Below are 16,848 nucleotides of genomic sequence, written 5' to 3'. Positions count from 1 at the left end.
ACGTGTAAACTTTGCAATTGGTTACTTTATTGATGCGCAAGTCTGTCGGCGCCTACTCTGAAGCTTTTTTAAATTAATCAATATTTGTAACCCTCTGATTGTTAACAAGTCTGTATCCAAAACATCGAACGGCTGATTCGGAGTCGGAGATGTGGATTTTACTAGATGATGTGGGTAACAAAAACACAACTGATGCACCTATCAGTGGTCGGGTTGGCTGTGTTTTTGGACGTGTCAAAGGAGAAGATTTACTACTAGACGAATTTGTCTTACACAAATATTCCAATCAAACATTGTGAAATTCTGAAACATCCAAATCAATCAGACTCTCAAGAGTTCATCAGAAAGCTACATCATCGAAGACGAAAAGCATCAACCTTCCAGGCCGAGGGTGGATGTCAACCAAGCGCACAACTCATCCATCTCCTGTGGGATTGTGTAGTGACCAAGTGCACTGTAAGGTTTAAAGGTCACCTTCTTAAACCCATTTGAAAGCAAGGCTTGGGAAGATTTCTCCCCAAACTTGAACGGTACCACATCATCAGCTGCAAACCAAATTACGTAGATCAATCAACATGAGAACAGCAAGAAAATAAAAATCTTTAAAATGTAACCCTTCTTTTACTTGAATCACTGTTATGGAACAATTTGAATAACTAGAAGTAAAATGCATCTATAAGAATATTTTTCTTTGAGAATATAAAATGCATCTATAGCAAGGTTCAAAACCAAAAAGATGACCATTAAAAATACTGAGAAGTGAAACAGTTCAGAAACTAAGGGTAATGTAATATGTACAATTACCTTTTCCATGACAGACTATAATGGGCAATGATGCAGCTCGGTTCTTGATCTGTTCCTCTTCTAGTTTGCCAGCCAATGTCCTATGAGAAAAATATACACACCAAGGTGACCCCAATATCACAATTTAAACTAGGAGAACGTTACGAGAAGAGGTAAACATACTTTGCACAAGGAAGCCAACCGCTTAAGCCTATGATTGTGCTTAAATTGATAGGGTACGGATTGCCATTTCCATATTTACCGAGAGCAAAACAAGTTGCAGAATACAGAGATGTCGCCGCACCCATGCTGAACCCTCCAACACCTAATTTAACTTTGAGCAGTGAAAGATAAACACAGTTTAGAAACAGAATCCCGAATCTTGGGTTTTCAGCCACAGTTGAGGGCTCTGAATGCAAAACCACAGTCCAAAATCCAAACAAAAGCATTTTAACTTAAATATTCATACGAAAAGGATAAAAACTCGAAAGGGATAACTCTAGAGATGCCATTCTCTTCTGAACTTAAGTGGCTGACATGTAGTCCGCATTACATCATATGAAGTTAGTTGAATAGTAAACAGATAATGTTATGGAATGTATAATATCTTGGACATCAACGTAAAGAACAGAACATCTAAATTCTAGCACGAACAGTTGTCTTGCAAAGACCAAAAGCTGAAACTAAGAATAGCATCAAAGTTTCAGTTAGTTCCCAGAAGACACTTACATTGTCAATAGGGAAGAGTTCCTATCACCATTAAGTCAACCAGTAACTAACTAGAGTAAAGTCAGATTTCTGTTTGACTCCAGAAGTCCTGCCTAGTAACTTTCTGTAGTGAAGTCATATATTTTGGCTTTAATGTCAAACCAGTGTAATACTTATAGTTGAATGATATTAGCTCTTGAAAACCTCCAAATCCTATTGTTTCTCTCTCTAGTTCTACTCCCTTAATCTGTCTCCTTTTATATCTTGAATCTTTCTAACTCTACTCTACTCCCTTAATCTGTCTCCTTTTATATCTTGAATCTTTCTAACTCTGCTCGGCATACTCGCTATATAACCTCCTTTCAATTGAGGATATCTACTCCTTCAATTTCAAAGAGATGTTTCCCCCTAGATTTGAAACTTTACTATCAAGCTGCAATAGTGTACCGTACATCAACTTGCAGAAATTATAATCGTCATGTTTACTCAGTCTTCTTACTATTTCAGTGATCACTGATCAGATGGAATGAATATTCAAGTTTGGAAGGAAAACTTACTGTCAGCAGGCTCATTCGACAACAGATTTGCAACATGTGCAGCAGCCACATCCAATCCTTCCATATCATCAGGTCCATCTTCATTGATGTCCACAACATCAAACCCTATAAAAATTAAAGTAGCATCTCATCAAATCTTTTCTCACACAAAATACTTCACTACTCATAGTCATTGACATTCGTGCACAAGTCTGATGAGAGTGTCTATAAAGAAAGGTAAAGAATGCTCTATCTGTTGTACCAGATATGTATTGCCTCCAAAGAGAGAAGTAAAGTACATTTTTCGGTTAAAGGTAAATTATATTGTTGACTGAAAAAGTAAGATCCTGTAAAAACTTGTCCCTTATGTAGCATAGCAGAAGATTAATTTTGGCGTAGAAATTCCCAATATTTAGAAAGAACAGTATAATGTTCCTTTGGTCTAGTGAAGTGCAGCCGAACCAATGATGTGTTGTCTACTGACTACTACTCTAAACCAAAAGCTAAGATGAGCTTCCTACTACAGACGTTTAAAGAATTTGATCTATAATTGTGAGCTTATCCCGTACCACTTGGTTGACTACTTTGTTTACTAGTTCACGAATATCAAAAACCATAATTGTTGTTTAACTGGCCCATGGCACATTCTCTTGTATGAACATGATTAAATTGAATCGTATTCTCTTTAACCTACCTGTCTATTTACATTAGGAATAGATTCCACTAACGAGAATGAAAAATGAATGTTATGAAGCAAAATATACTTACAAGCTGTGGAGGGAAAACCACCAAACAAACTTATTGGCTGAGAAGGAGCAGTCGGGCATATCCATTTGATCTACATTTCAAATACAAAGATGGGTTAGTATCCATAAAGGTAAATTAACTGAGCAGGTTTAAAATAATCAAGGCAGCTACTGGATATCACTTAAAGCTGATAACTCACATTTGGAAGGGGAAGGGTCTCCAAAAGCTGGGACCAGCTGCAGTCAGGAAACAAAAGACTTAAGGTACCAACTTTTTATACTAATTGTGTATCAAGTTAAGTTTGTACAATCAAGACGATGAACGATGTAAGATTTGAATGCTAAAATAAGTTGCATTCATTACTGATAGTAAGTAGTCTACAGCTTATTTACAATTTCCACAATTCCAAAAATCCCCGGATCTAGAATGCAAACCGTAATATGGAAGCCATGTACAATAAAAACTACAGTGGTAGCTGATTTTCCAAAATGAAAACAAACTTCAGACAGAAAAAGAATGACCTCGAGCCATTGTCCCCAAGCCCATGTAGCCAGACAATAGTTGCTTGATGTTTCCCTTTAGGCCTAACCACATGAGTTTTCCCAAACTCTACCGCTCTTCTTAAATTTCTGCCTGCAAGTCAGAGTTTTATTTAAGATTCTCCATTTGAACTCGCTCAAAACCGAAACAATATGTAGCAGAAAAGAAGAATTCAATATACTAACCTGAACCAACTGCAGCACCGGAGATACTCATACTGGAGGAGAAAAAAGAATGACCCTGCAAGAAAAGGAATACATCAATTATTACACACAACATTAATTAAATCATGAATGATGAATCCATGGACATAAGAGAAAACAAATACCACATTGTTCAAAGTTCAAACCTAAAATCAAAGAGAAAGAAACCTTTAGAACTTCAAAGTGAGAAAAGATTAAGAAGTAAAGACAACATCCCTTGTTCCCAATTCCAACCATTATATTCATCAGACGGATAACGTCAAGAAATTCACAGACGAAATCCAAAAACAACAACAAAGCTCTAAAAGAGAAATATCATTAAAATCTTTAGTCCGTTCAGACATTGTGCAGGAAAAAGGCACAAATTGCTCGATCGATCGACAAAAGTTCCAAGGATTCACGGAAACCCCAGATACGAAAATTGCGTTTTGTCTTTGACGACGAAATTGCAAAACGAAACCAGAATAATACATTACAGAGCAGATGCTAAAAAAATCGCATAGAATAAATATATCACCTGAGACAGTATCTCGGCGAGGGTTAAATCGACGGAGAAGTCTAAGGAAGCAAAAAGAAACCGAGCTTTTTAGCAGCAGGCAATCCATAAAACTCTGATGTGGATTGCACTTTTATGTTTGCCTTAACGTCCTTCAATGTTTTGTTCTTTTCACTTTTGTCCCCAAACCTTTTGTTTTCATCAGTTTCTCTTCTTCAATAACATGAGTGGGAGATTCGGTTTACTTTGAACCAAATTCGGTTTATGATTCATTGACTTTCTTCTATTCATAACCAATTGGTCACATAACTTGATTGATCTTTATATCCTCACTATTGATTAATTTGAGATTCAGCATGCGTCTCCTCGAGCTGATGGTTCTTCTAGTCATTCATCTCGAAATAATGGATCATATCAATTTTGATTTAAATTTGACCGACATGTGTTCTGGCACTAATATCATGTTGAGTTTCATAGACTTATATTAATGAGTAAACTTGCAACTAAAAACTAATTTAGCTTATCAACAACCTACACTTTGTTCGTTATAAATTGTGTTTATTACATATCAAATGATTAATAGTAACACACCAAACATACTCAGTTTTAGATTGAAACAAAACAAAAATCTAGCGTGGAGATATGGGAGATATGATACTAGAGCAAATGGATGATAAACGAAAATTCCTCTCCCTATGGATTTGCAATTTCGGGATATTTTTTACCCGTCGAACACCGGTACTTGCATCATCATCATCCGCAGCCAAAAGATCGACCACAACAACATCTGAATCCGGTGGCTCCTTCACGGGAACTCTCCCTTCAATCATTTCAATTACCATAGTCATATCAGGCCTATTCTTAGATTTCTCTTGTATACACCACAAAGCCACACACACCAATTTCATCACTTCCTCTTCATTTACCTCATTGGCTTCTATCAGCCTTTGATCTACAATCTCCATTATTTTTCTTTCTCTCATCTTTTGGTTCACAATCCTTGGGAAATACTCTAACTTCTTCTTTTTTGTTTCCTTAACCTCTACCCTTGAAATGCTTCTCCGTCCTCCGATCATCTCTAGTAACACAATCCCGAAGCTGTAAACATCGGATTTCTCCGAAATACCGTGTTCAAGAAGCCACTCGGGGGCTAAATACCCCCGAGTCCCACGGATATCCGTTAGAACTCTGCTCTCATCTCTAGCAATCAGCTTAGAGAGTCCGAAATCGGTTACCACCGCTCGGAAATTCTCGTCTAGTAGAATGTTTTCAGGTTTGACATCAAGATGCAAGATCTTAGATCGACAATCATGATGAAGATAAGCAAGAGCTTTAGCTACATCAATAGCAACTTGGTACCTTTGTTCCCAAGACAAGCATCCTCCTCCGGATCTTCTTCTGTTTCCTCTATCCGGAAAAATCCAGATATCAAGAGACGAGTTTACGATATAATCGTAAACGAGGAATCTCGGACGATTCGCGGAAACCGCAGACGAATAACCGTAAAGACGAACTAGATTCTTGTGCTGAACAGAAGCTATGGCAGCTACTTCGGATCTGAACTCTCTTTCTCCTTTCTCTTCTCCTTCGATTCTTTTCACAGCTACTTGACTTCCGTCTTTTAAAACTCCTTTAAACACCGAACCGGAACCGCCTTTTCCGATCAAAGATCTGAATCCATCGGTGGCTTCTTCAAGATCTTCGAGCTTGAATTTCGTTGGAACTCCTGCGACTTTTCTCAAGAAACTGTACTCGATTCGGAGCTCTCTACCTTCGGAGACGAATCTTGATACCAAGAGCTTTCTTTCTTTGTTGTAACGGCTACGGATTATGAGGAAACAGATCACGGCGAGGATCAATGAAATGTCGACGCCGGCGATGAGATAGAATGTTTTGGAGAGTTTTAGAGAAACTCGGGCGGCGATTATCACCACGACAAGGGCTATGATTAATATAGTAGCGATTATGTTTGCTTTCTTGTCCTCCATTAGAGGGCTTTTAGAGCTTCTCTGACATCATTTTTTTTTTCCTTCTGATGAACACTCTCGTGACCAGAACAAAGACGAAATATTTCAAACTAGACCAAAAAATACAGGGATTTGTATTTTATCGTTTTCTGTTTTTTCGTTGAATAATATTAAAAGTAAAAAGGTATATTTAAAATCTGACATAGTTTTGGATGAGTTCATGGTCGTGTAATTTAGTCATAACTTAATTAATTTTTCCAACGAAATTAATTATTTATACATATGTAGAGTCGTGGAAAATTTACATTGATATAAGTTAGGTTTGTCATAAATTATCTGAAAAAGAGCCATTAATTAGCATCTGCAAGTTGTGCCAAGTTGTGCATCGGGTGTGTGTTGAAAAAAAATTCGAATCTTTAGGAAAATTTGCCACGTTGGGTTTAGCATGTCGGTTTAACTGGATTAATAATGGGGTTTTTAGGTTGACAATAATTAATAATGGGTTAATATGAATAATGGGTTAACACTACGAATCAATTAAGCCAGCATGCAGATTGATTATGTAACGAATATAACTGGATTTTGTGGAACTGAACAACTCAATTCGAGACTTCGAGTTAAAAAAAAAAGTATATTGATTTTTTTTTCGTTGGTAAAAAAAAAATAGTGTATAATTTCGACAAAATTAAGTATTTGTTACTGTTACTGTCTGATTGTGCGTTTTTGTCTTGGTCAACGGTACTTGCTGTGGTTAGTTAAAAACCTTTTGGCTTCTTTTTTTCTGGTCAACTGATATTAGCCCTACGAGACCCCTTCCTATTGGTTGGCCGACTCTACGCTTCATTATCATTTTTTTTTCTCATAATATCCAATTTTGACTTCTTCAAATTTAAAATTTGTGACAGAAAAAGCTTTAACCACAAGCAAGGAATAGCCAGCCATATCAAGATTGAGTAGAGCACGATTAGTCAAAAAAAGTTGCTCCGTGTACTGTATTGATTTTTGCAAGTATTTTTTTCAAGCAGCTTTTTTTTTCCCCAAATAGAAAGATCAAGTACTTTACCCCGTACGCACACCACTCTCAACCAGAGGCTGTAGCCAAGTAGGGATTACATTATCAACTATCAAGTGAATAATCAAAAGGCAAGAGATAGAAAAGATTCTATAGAATGACTATTCTAAATTCTCAGTAAGGAGTATTAGCAATATTGGGTATGCATGCAAGGTACGTATTTATACAACTCGCTCGTAAGAAACTATGAAATACGTAATTTTGATGTAACTTTTGTGGCAGATTAACCAAGAGTTGGTTGGAGTAAGTGCACGATCATATTATAAAATTTGTACAAAAGTAGACAAATCAAATCACACATTAATTGACGCAGGCCGGACAAAATTCAAGAGAGACTGTGATAGTACTCTTTAGTTCTGTACATTCATCGATACAACTTGTATTCATAAAGCACAACATATGTAACGGAGAATGGACTACATAATCTTGTTCTGGTGAACTAAGGCCATGAATCAATACAATAAAAACCCTTGAAACTCTCCAGAGGTTGACACCTCAGCTTTTTTAAGCTTTGTGGAGTTGACACCTCATTTAAAATGAATAACCAAAGAAAACATTCTAAATAATACAACTCATTTTTAATATCCAATAACACTACAAGAAAAATGGCTTTTCGTAGCACCCGAAAAACGCTATCTAACGATACTATAGCGTTTTGACAAGCGCTATTTCTGCGCCCGTCATAATAGGTCAGACACTTTAGATAGCGCTTTTTCGTAATGCTATTTTATTGTTCTATACAATAGCGCTTTAGTAAATGCAATTAAATATTATATAATAGCGTAGTTATGTTGTTATTAATAATATTATTAACAACGTTTTAGGCAATGTTATGTTAATTATTAATTTATTATAGCATTATATTAATTTATCTATATTTCTGTTTTATATAATTTGAATCGATATAAAAATATTAAAATCTGGGTTTATATTATCAAATACTTCATTAATTATTTGTTCCAAAAGAGTCAAACATAAGTTTTACATTTTTAGAAACTTAGTTCAAAAGTACTAAAACTCAAATCACATGAATATAATCTTGTCATTAGGCCAAGCCACAGTGGTTCCTACTGCATCAGCAATGAATTTAACTTCAGAATTTGCTCTCCACACTCGTGCACCCTCAACCTTGGAAACCTCTACCCAGACCTTGCTAGCGTTGGCACCTAAAGGGACGTGATGGACCTTATCTGCTGGATCAGTTGAAGACACCCGACCTATTGCAACTCTCTGCCCAGTGTTATCAATATCTAATAGAAAACACTTCTGCTTAGCACCTTTGCTACTAGCAGTGCTGGGAGTAGTAGCACTGGGAGTAGTTGCACTCTAAAATCAAACATTATAAAAAGAATTACATCAGACTAACATCACAGCAACATCAACACAATCCAATACAACATGTGACTACCCTAAGATATCCAAGTTTAAGTATTCATACCATTTAAATTAAAAACTAGTTGCAGAGAAACTTACTTGAGGTGATTTTCTGGTTGATTCATCATTTGCAGGTATCTCAAGGAGTTGTATTCTATCAATAGGCCATGCGATGGTCTCATTTAGTGCATCACTCATCAATGAGATTGGAGGATTTGGTCTCCACAGATAAGCATCAGGTTTAACCACCTCCAGGACCTTAACAACTGCAGCACCATGTCCCAGAGGTCTACCATCCACCAATTCATTATGGTCAGTTGACAACAACATACCCTCAGCAATCATTTCATCATCTCCACTCCAATATTGAAAGATTTTAATTCTTCCTAGTGTTTCATCTGTTGGCTAATGTATCATACAAGCATATATCTATATTAGTAATCTAACCAATATGAATTTAAGAGGAACTCAATAGTAGTTGTAATTTACCTGCTCTGATTCCACACTCTTAGTAGGTTGGGACAAGTTAATATCCTCATCCAATATAATCTTGTCAAGTGGCCATGCAATTTTATGTCCAACAGCTTCACCAAGTGTGAAAATGGTTGGAGTAGGTCTCCAGACAGATGCATGTATAACTGTTGTGGACTTCACAAGTACAGCAGCTGCATTGCGACCCAATGGTATTCTACCAATCTTGTATGTGTGTTCACTGGAGCAGAATTCTCCTTCACCAACAACCACGTCAACATTTGAACACCAATCAAGAAGCTGGCACCTAACTCCTCCTTTGCTAACATTGCTTAAGTCAGACATGGAAACATCATCAGTCTGTCTCTGCAATGACCAAAAAAACACATAATTAACCAAAACTTATATAAGTTGGCATTGTGAAACAATGAGTGCCAAAAGGTTTACCTTTTTACTAGCTAAGTTACTAACCACATTCTGCAAATTTTCAAGCTTACTTTGCAATTCTGCTTGAGAAGCTTCAAGCTTCTTGACATGAGAGTCTCTTGCTTGTAAGAATGCTAACTTAGTAACAGTTGCGCCTCTGCCCATCCCCCTAACTCTTCCTGGTCTGTCTTTTCCTAGTACCTGACTCACAGCATCTTCCCTAACATTATCCGTGGATGTGGTGGAGTCCATTTCACTATCAATGGTCTTGATCATTTCCTGACATCAAATTTTATATCACAATATGTAGAAACAATCTTTAAAGTAACCTGAATAACAATTGAAAAAGATTTTAAGTGCTACTTACAATAGTTTCTGCAAACTCTTCCCTCACAGGTCTCCCATCAGAATGTGTATGTCCTGCTATCCACACCTTACTTCTAGTAACTTTTCTAGGATCAGAACTGTTTTTTTTCTACAAGTTCATGCACATATACATGAGTAAATTACTAATAAAAGTACCCAATGCAAAACAAAATATATACCATCTCATCAGCTAAGCGAGTCATTCCTTTGCGGCTTGTAGTATGAGGAATTTGACCCTTCCTCAGTTGCCTGTATTTCTCACTTCGTTCCTATAGACAAAAAGAGTCAGATGAGTATAACTATTTTAAGGAAATTAATCAAAGGAGTGTAAACAATAACCTTAAAAGCTGCTGTGCATTTGTTCTTAACCCAACTGTTCCAGGCTGATGTACATTGGATGTTGCTAGGCTTCAGTTTCTGGAAAGTATCTCTCCAACTGGCACATTGTTTCTATAACTTCTGATTCTAATGTAACAAGCTTCTCTGGATCAATTACACGTTGGCACAATCTATTGAAGAAATTGCAGATACGATTCACTGCAATACGAGGTCCTCTAGGCAGCAAACCTCTCAATGCCACAGGAAACAAATTTTGCAGCATAACATGGTGGTCATGTGACTTCATACTACCAATGTTGGGAGGATCTACTGACACACAATTGGATATGTTGGCACAATATCCATCTGGTCCTCTGAATTTGGATAATCTTCTGCAGAATTTTCTTTTTTCCTCCTTAGAAAGCCAATACGCAGCTGGAGGCAAGTAAGTTCTCTTCCCACGCTTCTGTGTGTGTAAGTTGCTACGAATACCAATGTCCTCTAAGTCTTGTCTTGCTTTTAAACCATCCTTGGATTTTCCATTATGCATCAGAATTGATAGTAGTGCATCAGAAACATTTTTTTCCACGTGCATTACATCAATATTATGCCTTACAGGCAAATCCTGCAAAAATTATTACAAGTTATTGTTAGACACTCAATAACAGATAATAAAGATTAGTTTAAATTAAAACTGATGATAGTAATAATTATTCTAACCTTCCAGTAAGCCAACTGAAAGAAGATTGACATTTTTTTCCACCGCCATTGATCATCATCTTCTTCATACTCTTGAGCTGCAATCACATCATCATCATCATCATCTGCTTCCATCCTCTTTCTCTTGCCTTTCTTTTCTAAAGGTCTACCAAATTCATTCCTAAAATCTCTAAGGCACTCATAGATTTCTGCTCCACTTTGAATCCTATTAGCAGTACCAAGCTCAACTGTATTGTCAAACCACACTTTCCTACGCCTGTAAGGATGATCAGGCCTCAAACGCCTTCTGTTTCTCATATAAACATGCTTGCGACTGAACTTTAACCATCTGTGAGGTGTATCCTTCCCACAAACATTACAAGCTTGCTTCCCCTTCACCTTACATCCTGCTAATGTACCTAATGCTGGATAGTCAGTAATACTCCATAGAAGCATAGCTCTTAGAGTGAAACTCTCCTTCTTAAATGAGTCATAAACTACCATACCTTCATTCCACAAGTCTTTTAGGTCATCTATCAGAGGTTGTAGATATACATCAATGTTGTTGCTTGGTGCGGTTGGTCCAGGTATCAACATTGTCAACATTATGTTCTCAGCTTTCATACACTCCGTTGGAGCCATATTGTAATTGACTAGCAGCACTGGCCATGTGCTGTACTTGGTGTTTTGGATGGAGAAAGGATTCATCCCATCAGTAGAAAGACCTAGTCTAAGGTTTCTTGCCTCTGCTGCAAACTCTGGCCATTTATCATTTACTTGAACCCATGTCAAAGAGTCTACTGGATGCCGCATTGTACCATCTTGACTAGCATTAGTGGAGTGCCAACGCAAGTCCTCAGCCAACCTTTTTGATCTAAACATCCTCCTAAATCTGTCTTTTATCGGAAAATACCTTAGCACCTTTGCTGGAATACCTTTCTTCTCCTCACCTGTATGCTTGTCCTTTTCCCATCTTGATTCACTACATCTTGGGCAGCTCACCAACTCCTCATATTGATTCCGATAAAGGATACAATCATTTCTGCAAGCATGAATAGAATCATAACCAAAACCAAAAATCTTCAGAAACTTCTTCATCTCATCTGTAGACTTAGGCAGCACATTGTCTCCAGGTAGCATGTCATGCACTAGTGTCAGAAGCTGATCAAAAAAGTTCTCTGACATACCACTCTTGACCTTTATCCTGTACAGTCCCATGATTGCAGAAACCTTTGTGTAGTTCATACATGTAGAGTACAATGGAGTTTCTGCATCCTCTAACTTCTTCCTAAACTCCCCTTCTTCTTTACTCTCTACTGTTTCAGACTCTTCTACATTATTCTGCTGAGATGATTGCTTGCCCTCGCTTTCCATAAAAGCTGTCCTAAACAAGTCATAAGCCTCATTTTCAGACGCATGAACATCTGTTGTCTTATCACTTATCTCCCCGTGTTTACTCCAACATTTGCTTCTCTTGTACTTAAGATCCATCCCTCTAATCACTAGATGCTCCAACACTGTCTCATTTGACTGATGAACCACATTCCGGCAATCAACGCAAGGACAGAACATAGCTAATACATTACCCAAACAACTTGTTGCATCAAGCACAAACTTAGTTGCTCCTTCCTCATACTCAAGGCTAGTCCTGTTAGCAATCAAAGAATTCAAATAAATCAAAAAAAGAAATCACAGACCCAAGCTTGTTCACAAAAAAATCAAAGAAGAAGAAGGACAGAAATTACCTTGGTAACCAGACCCAAGCTTTATCCATGGGAACAACTCCGACCAAAGGTGTTTACACAATCAACAACAAAACAATTGCATGCAGTTAAGCCACAACAACAGAATGACGAGATCTGATAGCGACAACAACAATAGAGAACAAGTGAGATACCTGGTAGAAATCGAGCAAGAACACGAAAACAAGCGAAAGAGGAAGCTGGATTTGAAGCGTTTTCGGTTACAGAGACGAGATTTGTGTAAATCGATTGAGACACCACCACAAGCGAAAGAGAAAGCTGGATTGTCGTGTATTTGGTTACAGACACGAGATTGAAGCTGGAGACGAGAAGATTTTCAGAACGATACGCGATTTCTCTAGGAGACGATTGAGCTTTCAGAGTGGAGATCGATTTGTGTGGGAGACGAGAAGATTTTAGGGCATGTGACTGATATTTGTGAGGCTCGAGTCTGATTGATGAAGATTTGGCGAAAATCGAGCAAAATCGAGCCAAAATCGAGAGGGAGAAATTTTAGGTCTAGAAATTTGGGGATTTTTGTTCTTTTGACCTGAGGAGCCAAAAAATTTCTAAGTATCGCGGGTTTCTTAATTACCGCCTAACCATATCATAGCGTTTTAAATTAGCGATCTGCTATTAATAAGCGTTTTAGAAAAAACGTGACAAAAGTTTTTAATATTACAATATATTATAGCGTTTAAAAATACACAAACGCTATCTTTAATAAAATGGTTTCATAACCATAGCATTTAGCCCACAAACGTTATGTTATACTGCTATAAAAACCCATTATTCTTGTAGTGTAAGAACCTTTTTTTTTTCACATCATCATCTCTCATAGAAATATCAAAATGGCCCTAAAATCGTGGGCTTAGCCCAGTCCGGTCCGGGTATGAACACAAAATATTAAATCCGTTAAAAAGTAGACTTTGCGAGCAATCCCACTCGGATAACGGGGTTTAGCAGGTTATGCTGGAGATTGGTGGATTGCCCCGCAGACTTCATATATATAATAAAAATAAATATATCATATATATAATTAAATAGTTTATATATTTTTGTAAAAATAATATGTAAAATATGTGATAATATAAAATTTTTATTATAAAAAGGATAATATTAAAAAAAATTGATGGTGTTTATACATTAGCTTTTTAGGCTATTCTCAGAGTAACACTTTTTAGGCTATTCTCAGAGTAACACATCATTAGAATTGATATCTAATCAAAATATAAGTACGGAACAAAACTGAACATGGTAATTAATTCAGTATCTCTAGCTAATACGATTTTTGAAAATTCTAATTATTAATTCTTTCAAGTTGCAAAAGATATAAAATAATTAATAAGATTTAAATTATATAAAATTTATTATATTTAGAGTGCACATGGTAATGATATTTTTTTAAGGGAAATTGTTAAAAATCTCTTTTTTGGTGTGCCATTTTTCAAAAATACTCTTTTTAGATGTCCATTTTCAAAAATGCTCTTTTCTAGATATGAAAAATTTATAAAGTTTTATCAGGTTTATAAGGTATTTATGGATGGTAACTACTACTTGAAACTCGATCCAAATATTTATAAGGTTTTATAAGGTGTTTTTAATGTTTTACAAGACATTTTAAAGGTTTTTAAAGGTTTTATACGGTATTTATAAGATTTTAGATACATATAAAGATAGTTTGTATATGTTTTAATAATGTTACATATGTATTTGGGTAAATTTCATATTGTTTGGAGCATTTTTTATAAGGTTTAAAAATGTGACATTTTTGAAAACTGACATTGAAAATAAAGATAGTTTTTTTTAAAAATAAAGTTATTTAGTTGGTTCCGAGTGGTATAAAGGTAAACCATTAAGTTCAAAAATTTTATTTAATTATAGCAAATCACTAAATAAAAAATTCAAAAAATAACATTTGCTACGAAAATAAATTATTAACTGAAAAATATACTAGAATTTTACTTTTGAAACATCATCTTTTCATTAGATATTAATGTTGGGAATAGAGACTATAATTATAATTACAAAGTCTAATTACATAAATAAAAAACTAATCCCTAGAAGTAAAAATAATTACAATTTAAATACAAATTAAGCATTAAATTATAAAATTATATTTAGTTATATTAAATAAAAAATTTCAAAATAACAATAGGATTAATACAATAACAACAATTGGATTCTCTCCTAATCTAACAAATCAGCATTTTCAGCTTTCCTGGTTATGACACATCATTAAAAAGAAACTCTAATCAAAACATTTTAAATAATACAACCAAACTTTATTTGCCAATAATAATCTTCTATTCTGCCACGTCACTTGTTTCATATTATTAAAAACATACAAAAACAAAAAAAAATAACAAAGCCCAAAAGTATGACGAAAAAAATAAAATAACAAAGCCCAAAAGTATAAGCCCACTTGATAAAGTAGTGTTGAAAACATGGAGAGACTAATTAAAATTGACAAAACACGACTGTCTCTTCTTCTTCGTCATCATCTTCCTCTCGATCGGAAAAAAAAAAAAAGTTTCTATAAATCTGTTGAATCAAGCAGAGAAGAAGAAGAAAAAGAGATCATGAATCCATAATCTGATTATCCTCATCTCCCTAACATCAAGATCCACCATCCTTCATCTCCTCGTCACTCTCAGCACCACTCTTCCTCCACTCCTTCAGCCGCTACTCCTACCCCAACCGCCGGTGCTCGCCGTTTACCTCTTTAAAGAAAGTGCCTTCGCTGTTTGCTTTGAAAACGTGGAGAGACGAAGATTATTTTTTTGTTTTGCCTTCGCTGTGGATGTCGGATTCACACACTCAAGTATTTTTGTTAATAGGGAAGATTATTCTTGAGGGACAAAAAATAAGAATGTAAAAAGCTTATGAATTGCTACAAAAATTGCTATAGTATTTATTGCTTCGAAGAAAAGGTCCCCTTTACATGGTCATTGGCCTCTATATTTATACATAGAAAAACGACATTTAAATGGCTAATTAAATACAATTATTCTCTCTTAAATGCGTCCGTTTTGATCTTTGACTTTAATGCTTAACGTTTGAATTTGAGTTGATTCTGATCTTCATGGGCCTCGCCTTTTGCCCCAAGTGTTCTTGAACCGACTTACCCGTGTCTTCTACACCGAACTCATGTCGAAGCGCAGTCACTTCGGATTCTCGAAGTGGTGATAGCCACTTCGACCGTTCCTTCGGCTCACGGGTCCAATGGGCTTTATACTTTATGGGCCATTATCTTGACTACGTGGCAATCTTTGGTTGGTCTCGGACTTCTGGTGCGGGATCCGACACCAACAATTAGCCCCCCAAGTTCTTCGAAGTGCTATTCCAATTCGGAGGACTTTAAATGCTCAAGTGACCAAAGATTGCGCTCGAGAATCTTTCTGATTTCCCGCCGAAAATCTCATCACTCCTTTAATTTCGGCACTAGCCATTTTTTAACCGAGTGACATCTGTCATCATTATGACCGTATATTGATTAATTACTATTAAAACGGGAAAAAACCTTCCCACTCCCCACACAACTTCCGAGGCGGTTCCATCATTTAGTTTGTGTAAGGTAACTTCTTTTCATCATCATTTTCTACTTTTATGCTTTAATCAAAACTCCTCTCTTCTCTTTCCTCGCCGATTTTCTCTTTGCCGAAACTTGAATTTTTCATTCCTCCGAATGACTTCTGATTCCGATAGACCCGAGTCTCCGTCTTTCGATGAAAGGCGTTCTAGTAATGACGAGTGCACCCGTCCTAATGATATTGCTGGTTCGCACTACAGAACCACATGCACCCTTCAATCTCTCGAACGATTGAGGGAGCTCTGCCGAATTCCACCGGGAATTATGGCGGAGGCGCAGATAGCCGATCCCACAGAGTCCCCAGAAAGCCATCGCGATGGTTACTTCTGTGTGTACGAGATTTATTTCAAGGGTTGCGGATTAACCTTCCCGCTTCCCGAAGCCCTGGTTCGGTACTTGGCGGTTCTCGAGATCGCTCTTCCTCAATTAACCCCCAATCTTCTCCGAACCATACTTGGAATTATAACAGTAGCGGCGGAAGCCGGATACATTATAGGGATCCCCGAGTTGAATGAGCTTCTAAGCGTGAGAAGTTCATCGAAGAAGACAGGATATTTCTCGGCATACCCTAATGCTAACAAGAACGTCATTTCACATCTTCCAAACAAGGATGAAAATTGGCATCACCCTTGGTTCCTGATTAAGAAAACCCCTGCTTCGATTGGAAGTCTATCAGATTTACTCCCATCGAAGTGGTCCGCGAAACCTGGTAGAAATTAGGTCGTATACATCTTTTCCGGTTGTTTTATTATCTTTATTGACTGAAACCGTTGTTTCATTTCGCAGCTTTCGTCGCTTCCACTCTCCC

General features: G+C 36.6%; 3 protein-coding genes across 3 annotated transcripts; all 3 read right to left on the bottom strand.

Annotated features, from left to right (window-relative positions):
* Nucleotides 1-222: 222 nt before the first annotated feature.
* On the bottom strand, nucleotides 223-4,136 carry LOC9307988 (acyl-protein thioesterase 2). The gene is made up of 9 exons (XM_002871873.2): nucleotides 4,035-4,136; nucleotides 3,500-3,554; nucleotides 3,296-3,407; nucleotides 2,974-3,010; nucleotides 2,796-2,865; nucleotides 2,049-2,153; nucleotides 967-1,117; nucleotides 805-884; nucleotides 223-545 (listed from the first exon to the last, which is right to left on the bottom strand). The coding sequence occupies exons 2-9, from the start codon at nucleotides 3,528-3,530 to the stop codon at nucleotides 373-375; spliced, it is 759 nt and encodes a 252-aa protein (XP_002871919.1). The 5' UTR covers nucleotides 3,531-3,554; nucleotides 4,035-4,136; the 3' UTR covers nucleotides 223-372.
* Nucleotides 4,137-4,510: 374 nt separating this feature from the next.
* Nucleotides 4,511-6,130, bottom strand: LOC9310048 (probable receptor-like protein kinase At5g20050). The gene has a single exon (XM_002871872.2). The coding sequence runs from the start codon at nucleotides 5,999-6,001 to the stop codon at nucleotides 4,643-4,645; it is 1,359 nt and encodes a 452-aa protein (XP_002871918.1). The 5' UTR covers nucleotides 6,002-6,130; the 3' UTR covers nucleotides 4,511-4,642.
* Nucleotides 6,131-7,983: 1,853 nt separating this feature from the next.
* LOC110227261 lies at nucleotides 7,984-10,094 on the bottom strand. Its single transcript, XM_021020894.1, has 3 exons — nucleotides 9,869-10,094; nucleotides 9,691-9,798; nucleotides 7,984-9,602 (listed from the first exon to the last, which is right to left on the bottom strand). The coding sequence occupies exons 1-3, from the start codon at nucleotides 9,890-9,892 to the stop codon at nucleotides 9,300-9,302; spliced, it is 435 nt and encodes a 144-aa protein (XP_020876553.1). The 5' UTR covers nucleotides 9,893-10,094; the 3' UTR covers nucleotides 7,984-9,299.
* Between the last annotated feature and the right edge of the window lie 6,754 nt (nucleotides 10,095-16,848).

Source organism: Arabidopsis lyrata (assembly GCF_000004255.2).
Source record: "Arabidopsis lyrata subsp. lyrata unplaced genomic scaffold ARALYscaffold_6, whole genome shotgun sequence".
Taxonomy (NCBI): Eukaryota; Viridiplantae; Streptophyta; class Magnoliopsida; order Brassicales; family Brassicaceae; genus Arabidopsis; species Arabidopsis lyrata.
Note: the sequence above shows the minus strand (reverse complement) of the source record. Positions and strands in the feature narration are given on the sequence as shown.